Genomic DNA, 15,483 nt, shown 5'->3' with positions numbered 1-15,483 from the left:
CACTTGAATTTACAACACAACAGCTGTTTTCGCTCCTGCCCTGGGAGCTCTCTATGGATGATGTCTAGTTTATTATCGATAAGCAACAGCTGATTGGTATTGCTATTTCGAATTTATTCGCTTGAACAGTATAGTTTTTTAACAATTAATTTAATATTAAGACTGCGTATATATATTAAATCAGTTTATTATTTTGTCTGGCACTGCGATACAGCGTACCTGTTAACAAAACAAAAGAACAAAAATGGTTGATCCCAACCGCAAAATTAACCGACTGCCAGAGAAAGATGTTAGTTTTCTAGAGGAATGTGAGTCAGAATTTGCCTTGCGCTACACCACAGACGATGCTGAATTTATGGCGCACTGTGCCAAGCCCGTGCCCGAGCCACCGCTGGTAGACAACTGGATGGGCGGTGGTGGAGGAGGAGGAGGAGGTGGCGGCGGAGGAGGCGGCGGTGGTCACAATTCATATAATAATCGCTACAATGGAGGTCAACGTCGAGGCGGCGGCAATCGTGGATGGCATAGACGTGGTGGCGGCGGTCATGACCGTTATAGAGGTAACTGCCGATAAGCATACCATAATTTGTTCGGCAAATAATATATAACCATTTCTAGATAACCGAAACTATCGACATGAGGAGTATCCTCGCAGAGATCGCGGTGGCGGTGGCGGCGGCAGAGACGGAGGTGGAGGATATGGAGATCGCAGACATCGCAATGAACCGTCACAGAGCGGACCAACTGGTCCGCCCATGAATGTGAGGCGAGACTACGGCAACTTTGTGCCCGCCTCGCGAGATTAGCATGCAATTTAAAGTGCCCCCAATTTTTACACGTGTATAATTATATATATAGATAATATACTGGACAGCTTGCATGATGTTTGAAAGCTATAATTCCTTGGTGTCTTCGATAAGCACTGGATGAAGTACATGTGACCATTTGTGTCTTTATTTTATAATTTTTAATTAGAGTTGGGATTTCGACAAAACCCGGCTTATTGCGCGACCAAATGTAAAGCAATTATGTTGAGTAAAGTCAGTCAGGACAAAGTATTTAATATATATATATATATATGGGTGTACGATATACTGTGGACTTGAATGTTAAAGAGATATAATGAGACTGAAATCTTAATTACTAGCTGATGATGTATTCCTGTACTGTCCTAAACAGCGGACTCGGATAGTTCCTCGTCCTTTTTCTCGCTGGCTGCAGCTGCCGACATCCCCACCCCCATGGCGGTAAATAGATTGGACACCGGACCAGCGCCGCCCATTTGCGACTTGTAGCTGTCCATCATGTTGCGCAGCGTGTTCACATTGATGTTGATAGGCTCAAAGTCCTCGATGTCATCGAAATCATCTTCATTAGCGCTGCGCTGCGAGCTGTTCACGTTGGCATTGGCATTACCGCTGGCCTGGAACGATTTGCCTATTGTAGTCTGCGATAATTCGCGATCCATTTGCTCCATGTAGGCCTTGATATTACGATCCAAACGATAACTATCCGGGCCCATGCCGCTGGCACTAGAAAGAGCATCAAAGTTGCGTTCAATATCATCCTCATCCGCATAATCGCTCATCTCGGAATTCGAGTCCCAGTTGTCCTCGGGTATCACAAAGTCCAGGAAGTTGCGCACATGAGTGCTATCCTGTTCCTCGGACTGAATGAGCGAGTTGCGTTGCTGACATGCCTTGCGCATCGAGGGATTCTTCTTCACCCTGCTGTTACTGCTGCTGCAGCTGGTGCTTGCTGCACTTGCTGGCTCCGCCGGCTCATCGTCATCCGAGTCCAGTTCCGCAGCGGCGGCTTCTTCTTTTGTCTCGATGCCCTCAAAGTTTGACTGTCTATCCAAAAACTGCGACAGTTGCTTCGTAAATTCAGCTGCATTCACATCGCCATTGGGATTGTAGAGTTTCTGTGGACCATAACGCTGCTGCAGCATGGCATCCAGTTCCTCGGCACTTATGTTCAGCCAATCATCCGCATCGCTGGGCAACAGATTATTCTCCTCATCGCGAAGCTGCTCAGCGGCATTGCCTTCGCCTGTGTGCAGCAGCTCGACAATTTCAGCACCCACCAACGGAGCAGTGCGAAAACGTTGCTGGTTGCCCTTGAAGTACTGCTTGGCAGTGTTCAAGAGACGCACATACTCGGCACTGCCCTCAAGATTGTCACGAAAGTAACCCTTTTTCTGCAAGCTGCGCAAATACGCACGCCAAGCGGGAGACTGCTCCTCCAACTCTTCGCTGGACTGTTTCGCCTGGCTGGCCAAGATTTCGAGGCCGCTGGCCAACTTTACGCCCAGCAGTTGCTCCTTGTAGATCTCGGGCTGGGCCACAGCGTCAGTTAGCTTCCAGCCAAGTCGACGTTCTGGGGTATATTGACTATGCATCAACATGGCGTAGAGACAACGGGTGAAGGCGACATTTGTGCGTATCCTTGGCGACTCTGGTGGGAAATAACGCATGCTGCGCAGTGCCTTCGTGTCTAACGAATCGCGTTCGCAAAAGGCACGCACAGCGGAGGCCACAAGCGCAGGACGCTGCTTCAGCAACTGTGCCGCATTCTGTGGCAGCTGGACAATCTGTCGATGAATAGCTGCATGTTGTTTCGCCGCCTGAAACTCACGACAGCGCGCATCGATGCAGTTTTGTATGTCCTGGGAGCAGCGATAGAGCGTGGGATTAAGATGAATGCGATGCACAGCAGTTGCCATGGACAGCCGCCTTTGTTGGCTGCTGTTCGTCGAGTTCTGGATGAGCTGCAGTTGGCCATTCATGATGTAGACGCGCTGCTCGCAGGTTTCGGGACTTGCCCAGTCGGGCAGCACATCGGCGGCCTCAATGAGTAGGAATTCGCCATCAGCATCGCAGACACGCGCTATCCAATCCGCTCGAGCGGCCGTCAATTCACTCAGCAGGTAAACAATAAACCATTCGTCGCCAATATTATCGCCATAATGGGTAACGCCATGCAAATGAGGCGGCAGTGCAGCTGAAAGATGTAAATTTCAATGTCATCTCTAAAAATATACATAATTATATGGTACTTACCTTCCTGTTCCTCCTCTCCCTCATCTTCGTGGTTGTCCTCTTCGTTGAGCAGACGCTCCTCGGCGCTCCCCGTCCGCAGTTGCAGTTGAAACTGGTCCTTGTGCCAAATATAAGAGCGCTCCTTCACTTTCTTCTCCACTATTTCCATGCAATCCTTCCTGACCTGTTCCAGCTGCTGACGCAATTCCTCCTCGCTTGAATCTTTCTGCTGCGTCAGCTTGGGAAATATATAATACTCCACAAAATCATCTTCGCGCACAAATTCCAAGTTGGCTCCAGGAAGCTTACTCATCTTCGCTCCTTTGTTGTCTGCCCTTTGTTTTCTTGTAGTTGTTTTTATTGTTTTGTTTGTGGCCGTGACTCAGTTTTGATTTGTATCCTTGGACTAGCACTTTGGTAGTGAAAATACTGATTTTTCAAAAATAGGTCAACAAATGGCACTGCTGATGACTAATGCAACTATTTTTAAACTAGTTCTCATTTATTATTTGCTCAACAAAAAAAAACAAAAACGCTTTGTTGCAAAGGGAGCTGTTGCTGTTGCCAATCACGCTGTTATCGACTCGCTCTCGATAACGATAGACAATTGCCAAAAAAAAAACATGTTGAGAATCGAGCAGTCAACACGACTCTGAAATACCCGCTAATCATTTAAATAAATAAAGTAGGGAATTGCACAATGATTTAGATGCAATTTTAAACGTATATTACTAGATTTATTTGTTATGACCGTTATATTAATCTATTTTATGTTTCCTTCCTTTTTATGGATAATGAGTTTAAGAACCTTTCTTTTATTTGAAATGCAAACTAAAATATGAATATATAAAGTAGATTTTAAGCAGAAGGCCTTTTTAGCTATTGCTTTACACAAACCAAAATTACCCGCACTTTATAATTGCTGGTAATTTCTTAATAATAATAATAATAAAATATGAATAATCAATTTAACATTTATTAAAGTGAATCTTATTGTTTGTATTAAAATAAATTAGAAAGTTGAATAAACTTTGAATAATTTGTTTTTGTTAAGCATCGCTGTGCATAGTGGTTGAAATAATATTAGGCCAGTGGTGAAAAATAGTAATAGAATTGTAACGACTTCGAAATATTAAAAGAAGTATTAAATTAAAATAATGGTCATATTTAGATAGATAAATTTAAAACGTTAAGAATATGTTACTCTAGCAATTTAAATTAAATTTGTACAATACAAAGATGTCTAATCAGCTAATTCTCTTAAGTTAGTTTAAGATTTGTTGACTCAACTGAGCCTGAGGGTAGCGGGTATACTACATATGTAGATATTCTCAAAGCGATAGAGACCATTTTTATTGCATTGAATGTTACAGCTGAGGCAGAACTCGAAGTGATTACAACTAACAAAAGTCGACGATAAATAGACGTGTAGATATGCAAACATAGCCCTTGGGCTATATTTTAAATGCTTCTTGAGCCTTCTTGAATGTTTCACATGATGATCCAGTTGAATCGATGTACTTCTACTTCTCGGGGGTGTCATTAATAAAAATACTCATACTTCTGAGCATGATGCAGCATCACCTCCATCGCCTTTTTGCCCTGCAGCACACCATTGCGTTCCATGTAGTTCCAAATGGAGGCCATAAATATACAAAATAGTATGACGCCGAACACTATGAACTTGAGCAGCAGATAAATGGTCCGAAGTCCTACCGGAGCAGCAAATTCCACGAGCAGCACCAGCAGCACAAACAATACTGTTGCTGCACTGTAATATAATAAACGATCCGTGTTCAGCTGCAACAAGGAGGCATCGCAGAGAGCCAGAGCTTCATTGAGAGCTGCGGTGCGAGCAGCTGGCAACGGTTGGGCCACCGACAAGCAGACATCCTCCAAGGGAGCATCACCGGCGCCGCCCAATTCTCGCATTCCCTCGCCGTTCATTTTGCAGGCGACTTGCTCCACATCCACAGCAGAAGTTGCTGTAGCAACAGCAGAAGCACCATTTGCTGGCAGAACACTCAAACGCAGCTTTGCGAGCACCGCTTCATGGTCGGAGAAACTGAACTTCTGGCCAGGCACACGCTCTGGGAACGGCAGTGTGTACTCTACAATCTCGGCATTGATGTGATCAGCGCCACGCACAAAGATGTGATCGATGCGTATGCCCAGTGGATTCTTCTCTAGCAAACGCGGCGACGTATAAGAGTTGCGACCGCATTCATTGGTGCGAATGGTGTCCGAGGCACAGCTGTCCTTCATCTTCGACGTGTACAGCAACACTTTGTATGAGATATCCTGCGGTTGTGTGTTCAAATCTCCAGCGAGAATCTGCAGCACCGAATTGCCGCGCGTTGCCTCAATGAACTGGGCGGTGTCGAAGGCCTGAATGACACGGTGCGTCTTGTACTCATCGTTGTCATTGTCATACTCGGCATGCAGATGTGCATTGTACAGATGCACGATGTGATCGCCAAACAAAATACGACATAGACCAACTCCTTTGCCACCAAACCAGTCCGCATGCTGAATGCGATGGAAGTAGCCGTTAACCGACCAGGCGTGGAAGAGTGTACCCAGTATGGGATACCGGGACAGCACCAACAACCCGGCACCCATCACTCCACTGTGAAAGTAATGGGCATGGGGCAGGACATTGGCGGTGCCTTGTTGCAACTTCTCGCTATCCTGTTGGGACCAGACTTCTTGCAGCGACACAATGTCATAGTCGCTGGACCTTAGCTCCTTACAGATTGCGTCGATGCGTGGCGCTCGATCACTGGAGACCAATGGAATACCCCTGAAACCACATTGAACACGTTAACAATGCCAAGGCAAATTAGATTAATGCGCGTGACCAAATTGGGGGAAAGTGACCATAAAAACAAACACACACACCATATATTCAACGTTAGAATTTTTAGCTCCAACAGCAGCATTGCGATATGTGTAATATTATTGTCTTTATTGTGTGCCTCATTTGCTATAACTGGCGTTCATTGGGTACGCGGGTCGCGCCGATAAGATTACAGGTTTTGTTGCTAAACAAATCAACACGGCATTTTTTGTTGGTGTATTGGTTATGGTGCAGTTTTACGTCTCGCGTGAAGTTGGCTGCGCGCAGTTTAGAGTCTATGGCGGGTGACCAAATTGAATTAAATATCAATGAATGACCATGTTAACATTTTTCAGCATTAGCAGTAACATTGCAAATTTCAATGTATAATAACGTACTTATAAACATTATAGTTGCTGCATTGCTGCAATATTAAATATTAAATATGCGCAGTTTTTCATCTCACTTGAAGTTTGATGTGCGCAATCTGGAGACACGTGAAGTTGGCTGTGCGCAATATTAAGCCCTTAAAAAACTGGAAGCACATTATTGCAACGAGTGAAACGCATTTAAACGGGGTTTGAAATCAAAACAATTGTCATTTAAGTAAGTAAACAAAATGGCACGTACTGAACTGGAGCCCAAAAAACAAAAGCGTAAATCGAAGAAACGCAAGCATGAGGCAACGCAAGGCAGCAGCGACGACGAGGTGGCAAACAAAAGTTTGATCGTGGACGAGCAACCAGAGGAAACTCAAGTGGAACCAGAGGAAAGAGTAAAGAGTAAATATAGATATTGGACTAATGATCAGATATTCATTAAATACCTTTCCCCTAAGTAGGCAAGGCATCTAAACGAAAGCAACAAAAGCAAGACGTTACAGCGATCAAAGAGAAACGCAGCAAGCAATCAGAAGAAACCAATGAAGATGTTGAAGGCGATGAGGTCGAGGGTCCGACTGCAGAGCAGCTAGAAGAGGCAGCGAAACCAGAGAACACTAATGCTATTGTAACGGTACGCCAAAAGAAGAAGCAGAAACATTTAAAGCGACTAGAAGAGCAAAAGGATCAAAATGCCGACAAGGAATCCAAGCGCAATGAGGAGTACTTAAAGAAATGGAAAGACAATCGAAAGGAATGGAAGTTCGAAAAACTGCGACAGATATCCATACAACAAACTGCCTTCGACGAACAAAAGGTATCTGAAGAGCTGTGGCCCATTGCTCTTGAGTATCTGGCGAGTTCCAAAGGTGCGGCGAAGACAATGCTAACGAAGTTGGCTGACGATGTTATCCAAGAGTTGGACAAAAAGTGTGAGCAGCTGGAAGATGAGGCAGAACGTAAGATAATTGTGGAATCATCGCGTTATCAACGAGCTCGCAATCTGCTCCAGAATTTTGACTGAGCGAGCTCTACATATGTAATTATTAAGTTCAAAGAGTAACACAAATGCGTTCTTGTTAATGTTTAGAGTTTTATGATACAACAATTATTAAAAGAAAGAGTTATATATACCTATATATATTTACAAATCCACATAAGCCAACATCTTGTCCAAATGTTCAATACGTTGCCGCAGCAATTGTTTCTCCTCCTCAACTTTGTGCTCGTCTAGCTTTTCCAGCATGAAGTGCTGCATAAACAATCGAATGCTCTGCTTGAACTGCTGTAACTTTGAGTTCTTGGCAATGCGCTCAAAGGCCTGATACACTTGATCCTCCTCATTGGACAGTAACAGCCGCTGCATAATCTCGCGCATAAAATAGAAACTTAGTTTGTGCAGCTGCATAAAGTCCACAACCTTTAACACGGACAACTGCAGTCCGGAGGAGAGGATGAGCTGCTGCAGAAAGCTGGCCAGATTGCGTATCTGTGTCTTGGACAGCGACTCGATGTCGTTGATGCGATCCCAGCTGGCAAACTGAAACGCCAACTGGAACTTGCGATTGTACTGACAGAATTTGAGTGCCAGATGGGCATAGTACGGATTAGAGCGACGCTCGTTGAGCGCACAATGTATAATCACATACGCAACGGTGCGTTGATCTTTCAGCGCCAGATGCAGAATCTTTTCAAAGGCATCCACATAGTCAGCGGCACTCATGATGATGCAGAAAATGTTGCGTCGTTCCGCCGTATTCATGTGTTGTTTCTTGGCTAGCTCTAAGAGTTTCTCCGAGTAGCGTTGACTGCCTTGTTGCTGTCGCTGCTTCTCTTGGTCTGCCGCCTGGGCAGTTCCCATCTCGGCGAGGTTGCCTGTCCAGGCCGAGCCAACAATCCACCATTTGCCCACCTTGTCGGCACGCAACAAGTCCTCCAATGTGATGTTCAGCGTGACCACATAACGTTCATTGCGCAGCATGCCTTTCAGGCGCTTCCGCAATGTCTCTGCCAACTCGGGATCGTATTGAGGCAACTTGCTCATATTGTTGTTTTTCACAGCATTCAGTGTGTCGATCATAAAGCGCAGTCGAGGATTCTCTTTTAGTTCCAGCGGTGCTGCAGCGATTTGCGTTTGCACATTCTGCATCATGCTCTTGAAGGCCAAGGGATCATCTTTGCGCAGTCGAAAGCCAACAGTTTGGAAGATCAGCAGCAGACACTCGACCGTCTTCTCGCATAGATTGGCTGCCAGGCGAGCAATTAGCTCGAGCAACAGTCGCAGTTCATAGATCTTAAACATGTACATGTAGCAAAGCAATAGCATGAGGTTGTTCAATCGCTTGTCCTCCACCTCCAGCTCATCCAGTTGCTTCAGAAATCCATCGAATTGTTCCACAAACGTCTGCAGAAAGTGTGCGCCAATCTCACTGCCAATGTGCGCATGCAAATAGGCTAACAACACCATATGTTCCTGCACCATGCGCTCGTTGGTCTTCGTTCTGCCCAGCAGCGCTTCTTGCAGCAGTTTGGTCAGCGTTTCGTTCATGTTGTAGCGTGAGTTCTTCATGTACAGCTCCTCGATGCCGCTTGCAATCTTGTGCAGATTCGCCTCGGACAGACGATTGAGCAAACCTTTGCTCTGCTTTTGGAGACGCGCTAATTTCTCTGCCTGCTGTGCACTTGATCCTTCGCTAGCCGCCAGCAGTGCACGCTGATGAGGTGGTACATACTTCTGGCCCGTTGCCTTGGGCTCGGATTCGTTGGCATCGTTTACTATGTTGCCATCAGCGTCACGTTTGCGTCCATAAATGTCTTCCTTGTCTGCAATAGGATGGCGTATGATTAGGAGCAGCTGCAAAATGTAAATAACAAAAGCTTACAATTTGATTGCTCCTCGTTACCACTTTCAGAGCCAGCTTCCTCTTCATCCTCATCATCGTCTTCATCCCCTTCCATGTCACTGTTTTCCGACGCCTCTCCATCGTCATCATCTTCATCCATTTCGCTGTTTGCCTCTGGCATCTCATCTTCCTCTTCACTCCACATGCCCGCTTCCTCCTTTTCCTGTTGCTCTTTCAGTTCCTTCTTGCGGCGTTGCTTTTCCTCCCACTTGCGTTTTTCCTCGTCATCGTCTAGCACAAAATCGAGCAAATAGTCCAAGCCATCGTTAAACATTTTGCGCACCATGCGATTCTTATCCTTGCTCTTGTTTAACTTTAGTTTCTTCTCCAATTTAGCAATTTCCTTGTCCTCCTCCTCGTTCTCGATCCTCAGCTGCTTCATGCGCTGCTTACGCGATTTCTGCATCAGTTCCTTCTGCTGGCGCAATTCTCGTTTCCGCGCCGCCATCTCATCCTCTCGCTGGATACCAGCGTGCTTTGCCGGCTTCTTGCCGAGAGGCTCAAATGTTTTCACTTTAAGTGCAGCTGGCAGTAAAGCGTCAACTTCCTCATCACTAAAGTCAGAGGCAATGGACTCATCATCATCGGCATCCACTTCTCCAGCCAACAGTTCCTCGCGAGGAATGTCCTCCGGATTGATTTGTTGCTTCTTTGGCTTTTTCTTTTTGTTGTTTTTGTTTTTGCCTCGCGCTGCTAGAGCGGCTGCTTCGGCAGCAGCTTCAGCAACACGCTGCGCTCCATCGGTTTTGGCCGCATGATAGATTCTTTTGTTGTTCTTCTTGGTCTCATGCTTGAGCTTGCGCTGCTCCTTGCGACTCAGGGGCTTTTGTTTTGCTGCCTTTTTCTTTAACTTGACCATGTCAATGTAAATTTCAAAATTGTTTGTGTTTCTAGTGAGGCCAAATCAGCTGAGTGCAACACGTGCGTGGTGTAATTTAGTACATTCGGTGGATAGTATAAATTTGTGATTTTTGTTCTTCCGCAGTGGGCAAACAGCTGTTTGTTTTTCTATTTAGCTCCAGTTTAATTTTTATTTTCTATTTGTTAAATAATATTGAATTGAATACAATATGTCCACACGCTGGTATCCGATTTATCAACGCGGAAATCCGCAACTGCGAGTTTTCCTACCAAACTTCTGGATGAAACTGGTGCGACCCACCGAGGAGCAGCCGGCTAATGTTGTCACATTTGCGGTGTCCACACAAATGACCAAACATGATGTGAAAAACTATTTGGAAAAAATTTACAAAATTCCCGTGGTGGATGTGCGCACACGTATAGCACTAGGCGACACCAAGCGGGATCAGGTATATGGCTACATCACCAAGAACGAGGATGTCAAGTTGGCTTATGTAACCATGGTGAGTGGGGGGAACTAAATTTGAATTTTGAAGGCGACATCACAAGTATTTCTGTTTGTTATACAGCCCAAAAACGAAGCTTTTACGTTTCCCGACCTGTTTGCCAACAAGGCAGAGAAACAAGAGAAGGATGAAAAGTCTATGGACGAGTCCAAGCAAGGATTCCGCAAATTCTTGGATCGCAATAAGAAGCGACCTGGCACGCCAGGATGGTACTCTATTTAGACATATAGGCATTTTATAGTTTAATAACATTTATATTTTATTGATGAGTAAACTGAATTTAAAGCTCTGCTCCAATTCCAACGCCTTGGACGTTCTTATTACTTGGCATTCTTCACCGCTGTGGCGACCCAGGCACGAATCTTATCCTCATCCTGTAGTCCCACCATGCGCTGCACCTCCTTGCCATTCTGCATGATCACCAGCACGGGAACAGCAGCTACATCATAGTCCAGTGCCAAGTCAGTGTGCTCATCAATATCGACTTTGGCTAGCTTTATGGAACCTGCCTGTTCACCCACAATGCTCTCAATGCGTGGCGTCAACATCTTGCAAGGGTTGCACCAACTAAATAGAATTATTAGTTAGTTTACTATAAATGAGGATATATAGATTATCATCTGACGCACGTTGCAAAGAAATCGACGACCACGGGCGTCTGACTCTTCTTCACTTTGTTTTCAAAGTCCTCGGGACTTTGCACCTTGAATATTTCCCAACGCTGTGACGACACAGAGAAGGCTCGCTGTTGGCAACGCACTTGACGCGTTGCATTGCTTAGGAGATTTACAATTTGCCGCTGCATTTTTATTTGCAATTTGATCACAATGAAATAGTTACGACAGTTTATGACAATACAACAACAGCTGACAGCTAATGTGACCAATTCATGAAAACAGCTGAGCTGTTTTGTAGCATAAATTGGCTGACCATATGCAAGTAATACAAAATACTACTATTCATATGAAAAAAAGTAGGTTTGTTATTATTTTTCAGATTTGCTGAAGAAAAATCCGAAAAAAATACTAAATTAAGAAATAAATACGCAGCTGTGAAAATACCAACACCAATACACGGACACACTGCAAAACACGTATTCGCGTTGAGTTAAAAAATTGTAATATCAAAAGTTCAATTGACGGTAGTTGATTGCACACAGCAAATTTATAATTAATAGTGTTTAGTTGCGCCGCGACAATTTGTGCTGTAACGAAGTGTATGCATTAGAACGAAGCGTGTGCAAGGGACTTAAAAGTGCAATTAAAGAAGCGCCCTATAACTGCGCAAATGGCAAAGAGCCATCGAAAGAAGTTTGACGAACATTAAAGAGGACAGAGGCACGGAAAGTCGAAAAGACACGACAATTTGCAACAACGCTGCTGCTGCAAAATGGATGATCTGTCGCAGGGCGACATCTGTCGCGTCTGCCGCTGCGAAGCGGTCGCAGATCGCCCGCTCTTCTATCCCTGCATCTGCACGGGCAGCATTAAGTACATCCATCAGGATTGTCTAATGCAATGGATGCGTTACTCGCACAAGGAATACTGCGAACTGTGCGGTCATCGCTTTAGCTTCCAGCCCATCTATGCGCCCGATATGCCACGCGTTCTGCCGCTACGCGATGTCCTTGTGGGTCTCATGTCCGCTGTTTTGGAGGGCGCTCGTTCATGGCTCCACTTTTCGCTAGTTGGCATGGCCTGGTTTGGTGTGGTGCCATTGTCAGCGTATCGCACCTATCGCTACCTATTTCGCGCCAGCTCTTTCGACATGATACTCTCGCTGCCGTTTGACATCTTCTCCATGGAGAATCTGGCTGAGGATGCTTTCCGTGGCTGCTTTGTGGTCACGTGCACGCTGCTCTCGTTCATTGGTCTAGTTTGGCTCCGCGAACAGATACTACATGGCGGTGGACCCGATTGGCTGGAACGTGATGAGGCACCAGCTCCAGCACCGGCAGCAGCACCTGCTCCAGCTGCTGCTCCGGTTGCTCCACCTGCCGCTGCTGATGCGGCACCAGTTGCCGCTGATGCGCCACAGGATGACAACAACAACGGCGAGGCACCTCAAGAAGTGCCACTCAACAACCCTGAGCCGGCGGTCGCCAATGCGGACAACGATGAACAGAACTGGAATCCCATGGAATGGGATCGTGCAGCCGAAGAGCTTACCTGGGAACGTCTCCTAGGTCTTGATGGTTCGCTAGTCTTCTTAGAGCACGTCTTCTGGATCATCTCGCTCAACACCATGTTCATCTTTACCTTCGCCTTCTGTCCGTATTGCGTGGGCAACTTTATACTGAGCTCAATGGATCTGCTGCAGCCGGAGAAACCTTTACTTCATTTCCATGGATTGATCACCACTCTCTTTGGATACTGTTGCATCGGATTGACGTTAGTCGTGTTGCATTTCTTGGCACGCATCTTTCGGCTGCGTCGCATCTGCTGGTTCATTGGACTCTGCTACATTGTGGTCAAGGTATCGCTACTATCCGTGGTTGAGATTGGTGTGTTGCCGCTCATCTCGGGCTGGTGGCTGGACATTTGTTCGTTGCCGCTGCTCGATGCCAGCTTGAAGGATCGCAAGGCCAGCTTTAAGGCAGCGCCTGGAACTTCGCTCTTTGTGCACTGGATGTTTGGCATGGTTTATGTCTACTATTTTGCCGCCTTCATTTCGCTGCTGCGCGAAGTGTTGCGTCCCGGTGTGCTATGGATCTTTCGCAATGTGAATGATCCGGATTTCAGTCCTATACAGGAGATGATTCACGTGCCCATCATTAGGCATGTTCGACGTCTCGTTGCCTCAGCCATGATCTTTGGTTTCGCTGTGCTGCTGATGCTCTGGCTGCCCATACGCATACTCCAGGTGATTTGGCCCAATTTCTTGCCCTACGCGTTGAGTGGTGACTCCGAGGTGAACGATCTGAGTTTGCAGCTGTTGCTGCTGCAGGTGAGTGAACACAATTAGTTAAGCAATTAATTAGTTTACACATTAATCAATTATTTGTTTGCAGATTGTGTTGCCTGGATTCTTTGAGCAAACGCAGACGCGCATTTGGCTAAAGGGTTTGCTGCGCATCTGGTGCACAGCTGTCGCCTGGCTGCTGGGCATTCGCAGCTATCTGCTGCCCGCTCCCGAGGAGCCACCACCACCAGCTGCTGCCGAGGAGGCTGCCGAAGCAGCGGCCGAGCCAGCAGCTGATGGAGTTGCTGTTGCAGCTCCTCCAGTTCCGCCACCACCGCCCGTACCAGAGCCAGCTCCACCGCCGCCACGCAACTTGGCAGCCGCCCATCAAGCCATCATGCAACCCGTTGTACCCGCTGGCTTCCAGCCCTACGAACGTCCCTCGTTCTTTGCCGTGCGCCTGTGCGCGCTGCTCTCGCTAATGTGTCTGTCTATCGTGTGTGCTGCCATGCTAATGCTCACCGTGCCCGTCTACATTGGCCGCCGTCTGATGATGTTGTGGACTGGACAACCGGGTGATAAAGTGCCGCCTTTGGTTGCCGACGATGCGGTGGCTGCGGCTGCCGTTGATCCGGAGACAGCGCGTAAAAACGAACGTTTGTTGCGGCCGCATGAATTATACACTGCTGAAATCGGTGGCTATCTCTGCTGGATTGTGTCGCGTGGTATTGCTGTTGTCGTCACACTGCTGCCCCAAGGACGCGCTGCAATTGTGAACAAACTGAAGCACTGGGCACGTGTTGCCCTCCAGTATGCGCTGCCAGTGCTCACGCTCGTGGGCATCTTTGTGCTGGTGCCGTTGCTGTTTGGACTGCTGCTCGAGCAGGTGGTGGTCATACCATTGCGTGTGCCATGGCGCAACATGCCCATACGCTTCCTGTGGCAGGATTGGGCTCTGGGCGTGCTCTACACCAAGATTGCCATTGCACTGACGCTCATGGGACCCGATTGGCATCTCAAGCGTGCGTTGGAACGCGCCTACACCGATGGATTGCGCGATTTCGATTTGAAATTTGTGATTCGCGATCTCGCGGTGCCGGTGGTGACCACATTTGGTCTGGCGCTGGCAATACCCTATGTGATTGGTCACTCCATATTGCCAATCTTCATTGTGGATCCCTTTGGACGGCTGTTCATTTCGAAAGTGGTCTATCCAGTCAGCTTCATACTTGTGGGAAGCATTGGATTTGTGCTCTTCCAAATAAAGCAGCTGAAGAAGTTGTATTTGTCCATCAAGGTGGACAAGTATTTGGTTGGCCAACGGCTGGTCAACTATGAGCATCGCAAGAAGCAGCAGGCTCAGCAGGCGGCGGCTGCGCAGGAGCTGAAGGCACGCCAAGAGGCCGAGGAGGCGCAACAGGCACAAGCCCAAGCCGGCGAGGCGCAGGCAGTAGAGCCACAGCAACAACAGGGCTATGTTATACCCAATGCGGGTCCCGATGAGGAGAGGGAACTGGATCCTGATCCATTGGTCAATCTCGCCGAGCAGGCAGCTTTGCATGCGCGACGACGACGAGGTCCGATGCCGCGAATCCTGATAGCCGATGCCAATGAGGAGCTGCTCTAGGGTTACGTTTACTTCATCTGCATGTTCATCATGGAGTCCCTGTTGTTGTATCTCTGTTTGGCACACATGCTTCATACCCATCCACACGACACATACACTCAGACCCAAACTCATACACACTCACACTCAATGTATCATCTAGAACAGCAGCTAGAGACAGGGATTATGGCACAGGTCATGTAAGTAGGCGATGCCGCCAAAAAAAAAAAAAAAAAATGGGGCAAGTTTCAAAATTTTCAAGTTGCAATCAACTTTTGTTTTCTTGCTTTAGAGTTATTTCTTTCTTACGCGTTAGACACAATTGTTTGTTAGAACTTTTTTGCTTATAGGTCCCCCCTCCCTCAAGTTCCATGATCCCAATCCTTATCCATACGATACGATGTACGATATTTTAAGCCAGCCGCAAATAGCCAATAGTTGAAATC

General features: G+C 46.8%; 8 protein-coding genes across 9 annotated transcripts; 4 read left to right on the top strand and 4 right to left on the bottom strand.

Annotated features, from left to right (window-relative positions):
* Positions 1-81: 81 nt before the first annotated feature.
* LOC117569934 (RNA-binding protein cabeza) lies at positions 82-934 on the top strand. Its single transcript, XM_034251292.2, has 2 exons — positions 82-560; positions 619-934. Exons 1-2 carry the CDS (start codon positions 245-247, stop codon positions 804-806), a joined length of 504 nt encoding a protein of 167 aa, XP_034107183.1. The 5' UTR covers positions 82-244; the 3' UTR covers positions 807-934.
* On the bottom strand, positions 935-3,614 carry LOC117569932 (protein ecdysoneless). The gene is made up of 2 exons (XM_034251291.2): positions 3,063-3,614; positions 935-3,003 (listed from the first exon to the last, which is right to left on the bottom strand). Exons 1-2 carry the CDS (start codon positions 3,352-3,354, stop codon positions 1,172-1,174), a joined length of 2,124 nt encoding a protein of 707 aa, XP_034107182.1. The 5' UTR covers positions 3,355-3,614; the 3' UTR covers positions 935-1,171.
* Positions 3,615-3,840: 226 nt separating this feature from the next.
* LOC117572058 (putative neutral sphingomyelinase) lies at positions 3,841-6,139 on the bottom strand. The gene is made up of 2 exons (XM_034254635.2): positions 5,943-6,139; positions 3,841-5,844 (listed from the first exon to the last, which is right to left on the bottom strand). Exons 1-2 carry the CDS (start codon positions 5,981-5,983, stop codon positions 4,584-4,586), a joined length of 1,302 nt encoding a protein of 433 aa, XP_034110526.1. The 5' UTR covers positions 5,984-6,139; the 3' UTR covers positions 3,841-4,583.
* Positions 6,140-6,377: 238 nt separating this feature from the next.
* On the top strand, positions 6,378-7,284 carry LOC117572059 (uncharacterized protein C7orf50 homolog). Of its 2 annotated transcripts, none has more exons than XM_034254636.2 (2): positions 6,378-6,662; positions 6,719-7,284. In XM_034254636.2, the coding sequence occupies exons 1-2, from the start codon at positions 6,500-6,502 to the stop codon at positions 7,282-7,284; spliced, it is 729 nt and encodes a 242-aa protein (XP_034110527.1). In that variant the 5' UTR covers positions 6,378-6,499. The 2 variants fall into 2 exon arrangements, with proteins under 2 accessions (XP_034110527.1, XP_034110528.1); XM_034254637.2 differs by having other exon boundaries at positions 6,382-6,662; positions 6,722-7,284.
* On the bottom strand, positions 7,021-10,080 carry LOC117572057 (nucleolar MIF4G domain-containing protein 1 homolog). Its single transcript, XM_034254633.2, has 2 exons — positions 9,143-10,080; positions 7,021-9,083 (listed from the first exon to the last, which is right to left on the bottom strand). The coding sequence occupies exons 1-2, from the start codon at positions 10,020-10,022 to the stop codon at positions 7,405-7,407; spliced, it is 2,559 nt and encodes an 852-aa protein (XP_034110524.1). The 5' UTR covers positions 10,023-10,080; the 3' UTR covers positions 7,021-7,404.
* Positions 10,081-10,140: 60 nt separating this feature from the next.
* Positions 10,141-10,833, top strand: LOC117572060 (39S ribosomal protein L23, mitochondrial). Its single transcript, XM_034254638.2, has 2 exons — positions 10,141-10,527; positions 10,594-10,833. Exons 1-2 carry the CDS (start codon positions 10,234-10,236, stop codon positions 10,750-10,752), a joined length of 453 nt encoding a protein of 150 aa, XP_034110529.1. The 5' UTR covers positions 10,141-10,233; the 3' UTR covers positions 10,753-10,833.
* Positions 10,764-11,418, bottom strand: LOC117572061 (thioredoxin, mitochondrial). Its single transcript, XM_034254639.2, has 2 exons — positions 11,160-11,418; positions 10,764-11,097 (listed from the first exon to the last, which is right to left on the bottom strand). Exons 1-2 carry the CDS (start codon positions 11,333-11,335, stop codon positions 10,851-10,853), a joined length of 423 nt encoding a protein of 140 aa, XP_034110530.1. The 5' UTR covers positions 11,336-11,418; the 3' UTR covers positions 10,764-10,850.
* Positions 11,419-11,556: 138 nt separating this feature from the next.
* On the top strand, positions 11,557-15,229 carry LOC117572056 (E3 ubiquitin-protein ligase MARCHF6). Its single transcript, XM_034254632.2, has 2 exons — positions 11,557-13,476; positions 13,541-15,229. Exons 1-2 carry the CDS (start codon positions 11,920-11,922, stop codon positions 15,056-15,058), a joined length of 3,075 nt encoding a protein of 1,024 aa, XP_034110523.1. The 5' UTR covers positions 11,557-11,919; the 3' UTR covers positions 15,059-15,229.
* Positions 15,230-15,483: the final 254 nt, after the last annotated feature.

The sequence above is a fragment of the Drosophila albomicans genome, chromosome 3 (assembly GCF_009650485.2).
Source record: "Drosophila albomicans strain 15112-1751.03 chromosome 3, ASM965048v2, whole genome shotgun sequence".
Classification (NCBI taxonomy): domain Eukaryota; kingdom Metazoa; phylum Arthropoda; class Insecta; order Diptera; family Drosophilidae; genus Drosophila; species Drosophila albomicans.
The sequence above is the reverse complement of the archived record's forward strand: the minus strand, read 5'-3'. Positions and strand labels throughout refer to the sequence as shown.

Bases quoted from the DNA above. Each gene is read 5' to 3' on its own strand.
- LOC117569932 (XM_034251291.2), bottom strand. From the start codon at position 3,354: ATGAGTAAGCTTCCTGGAGCCAACTTGGAATTTGTGCGCGAAGATGAT. The intron at 3,004-3,062 runs GTAAGTACCATA...TACATCTTTCAG, and splicing joins GGGAGAGGAGGAACAGGAAG to CTGCACTGCCGCCTCATTTG.
- LOC117572061 (XM_034254639.2), bottom strand. From the start codon at position 11,335: ATGCAGCGGCAAATTGTAAATCTCCTAAGCAATGCAACGCGTCAAGTG. The intron at 11,098-11,159 runs GTGCGTCAGATG...AATTCTATTTAG, and splicing joins GTCGTCGATTTCTTTGCAAC to TTGGTGCAACCCTTGCAAGA.
- LOC117572057 (XM_034254633.2), bottom strand. From the start codon at position 10,022: ATGGTCAAGTTAAAGAAAAAGGCAGCAAAACAAAAGCCCCTGAGTCGC. The intron at 9,084-9,142 runs GTAAGCTTTTGT...ATCCTATTGCAG, and splicing joins TAACGAGGAGCAATCAAATT to ACAAGGAAGACATTTATGGA.
- LOC117572058 (XM_034254635.2), bottom strand. From the start codon at position 5,983: ATGCTGCTGTTGGAGCTAAAAATTCTAACGTTGAATATATG. The intron at 5,845-5,942 runs GTGTGTGTGTTT...ATGTGGTTTCAG, and splicing joins ATTCTAACGTTGAATATATG to GGGTATTCCATTGGTCTCCA.
- LOC117572059 (XM_034254636.2), top strand. From the start codon at position 6,500: ATGGCACGTACTGAACTGGAGCCCAAAAAACAAAAGCGTAAATCGAAG. The intron at 6,663-6,718 runs GTAAATATAGAT...CTTTCCCCTAAG, and splicing joins ACCAGAGGAAAGAGTAAAGA to TAGGCAAGGCATCTAAACGA.
- LOC117572056 (XM_034254632.2), top strand. From the start codon at position 11,920: ATGGATGATCTGTCGCAGGGCGACATCTGTCGCGTCTGCCGCTGCGAA. The intron at 13,477-13,540 runs GTGAGTGAACAC...ATTTGTTTGCAG, and splicing joins TGCAGCTGTTGCTGCTGCAG to ATTGTGTTGCCTGGATTCTT.
- LOC117569934 (XM_034251292.2), top strand. From the start codon at position 245: ATGGTTGATCCCAACCGCAAAATTAACCGACTGCCAGAGAAAGATGTT. The intron at 561-618 runs GTAACTGCCGAT...AACCATTTCTAG, and splicing joins CGGTCATGACCGTTATAGAG to ATAACCGAAACTATCGACAT.
- LOC117572060 (XM_034254638.2), top strand. From the start codon at position 10,234: ATGTCCACACGCTGGTATCCGATTTATCAACGCGGAAATCCGCAACTG. The intron at 10,528-10,593 runs GTGAGTGGGGGG...TTTGTTATACAG, and splicing joins AGTTGGCTTATGTAACCATG to CCCAAAAACGAAGCTTTTAC.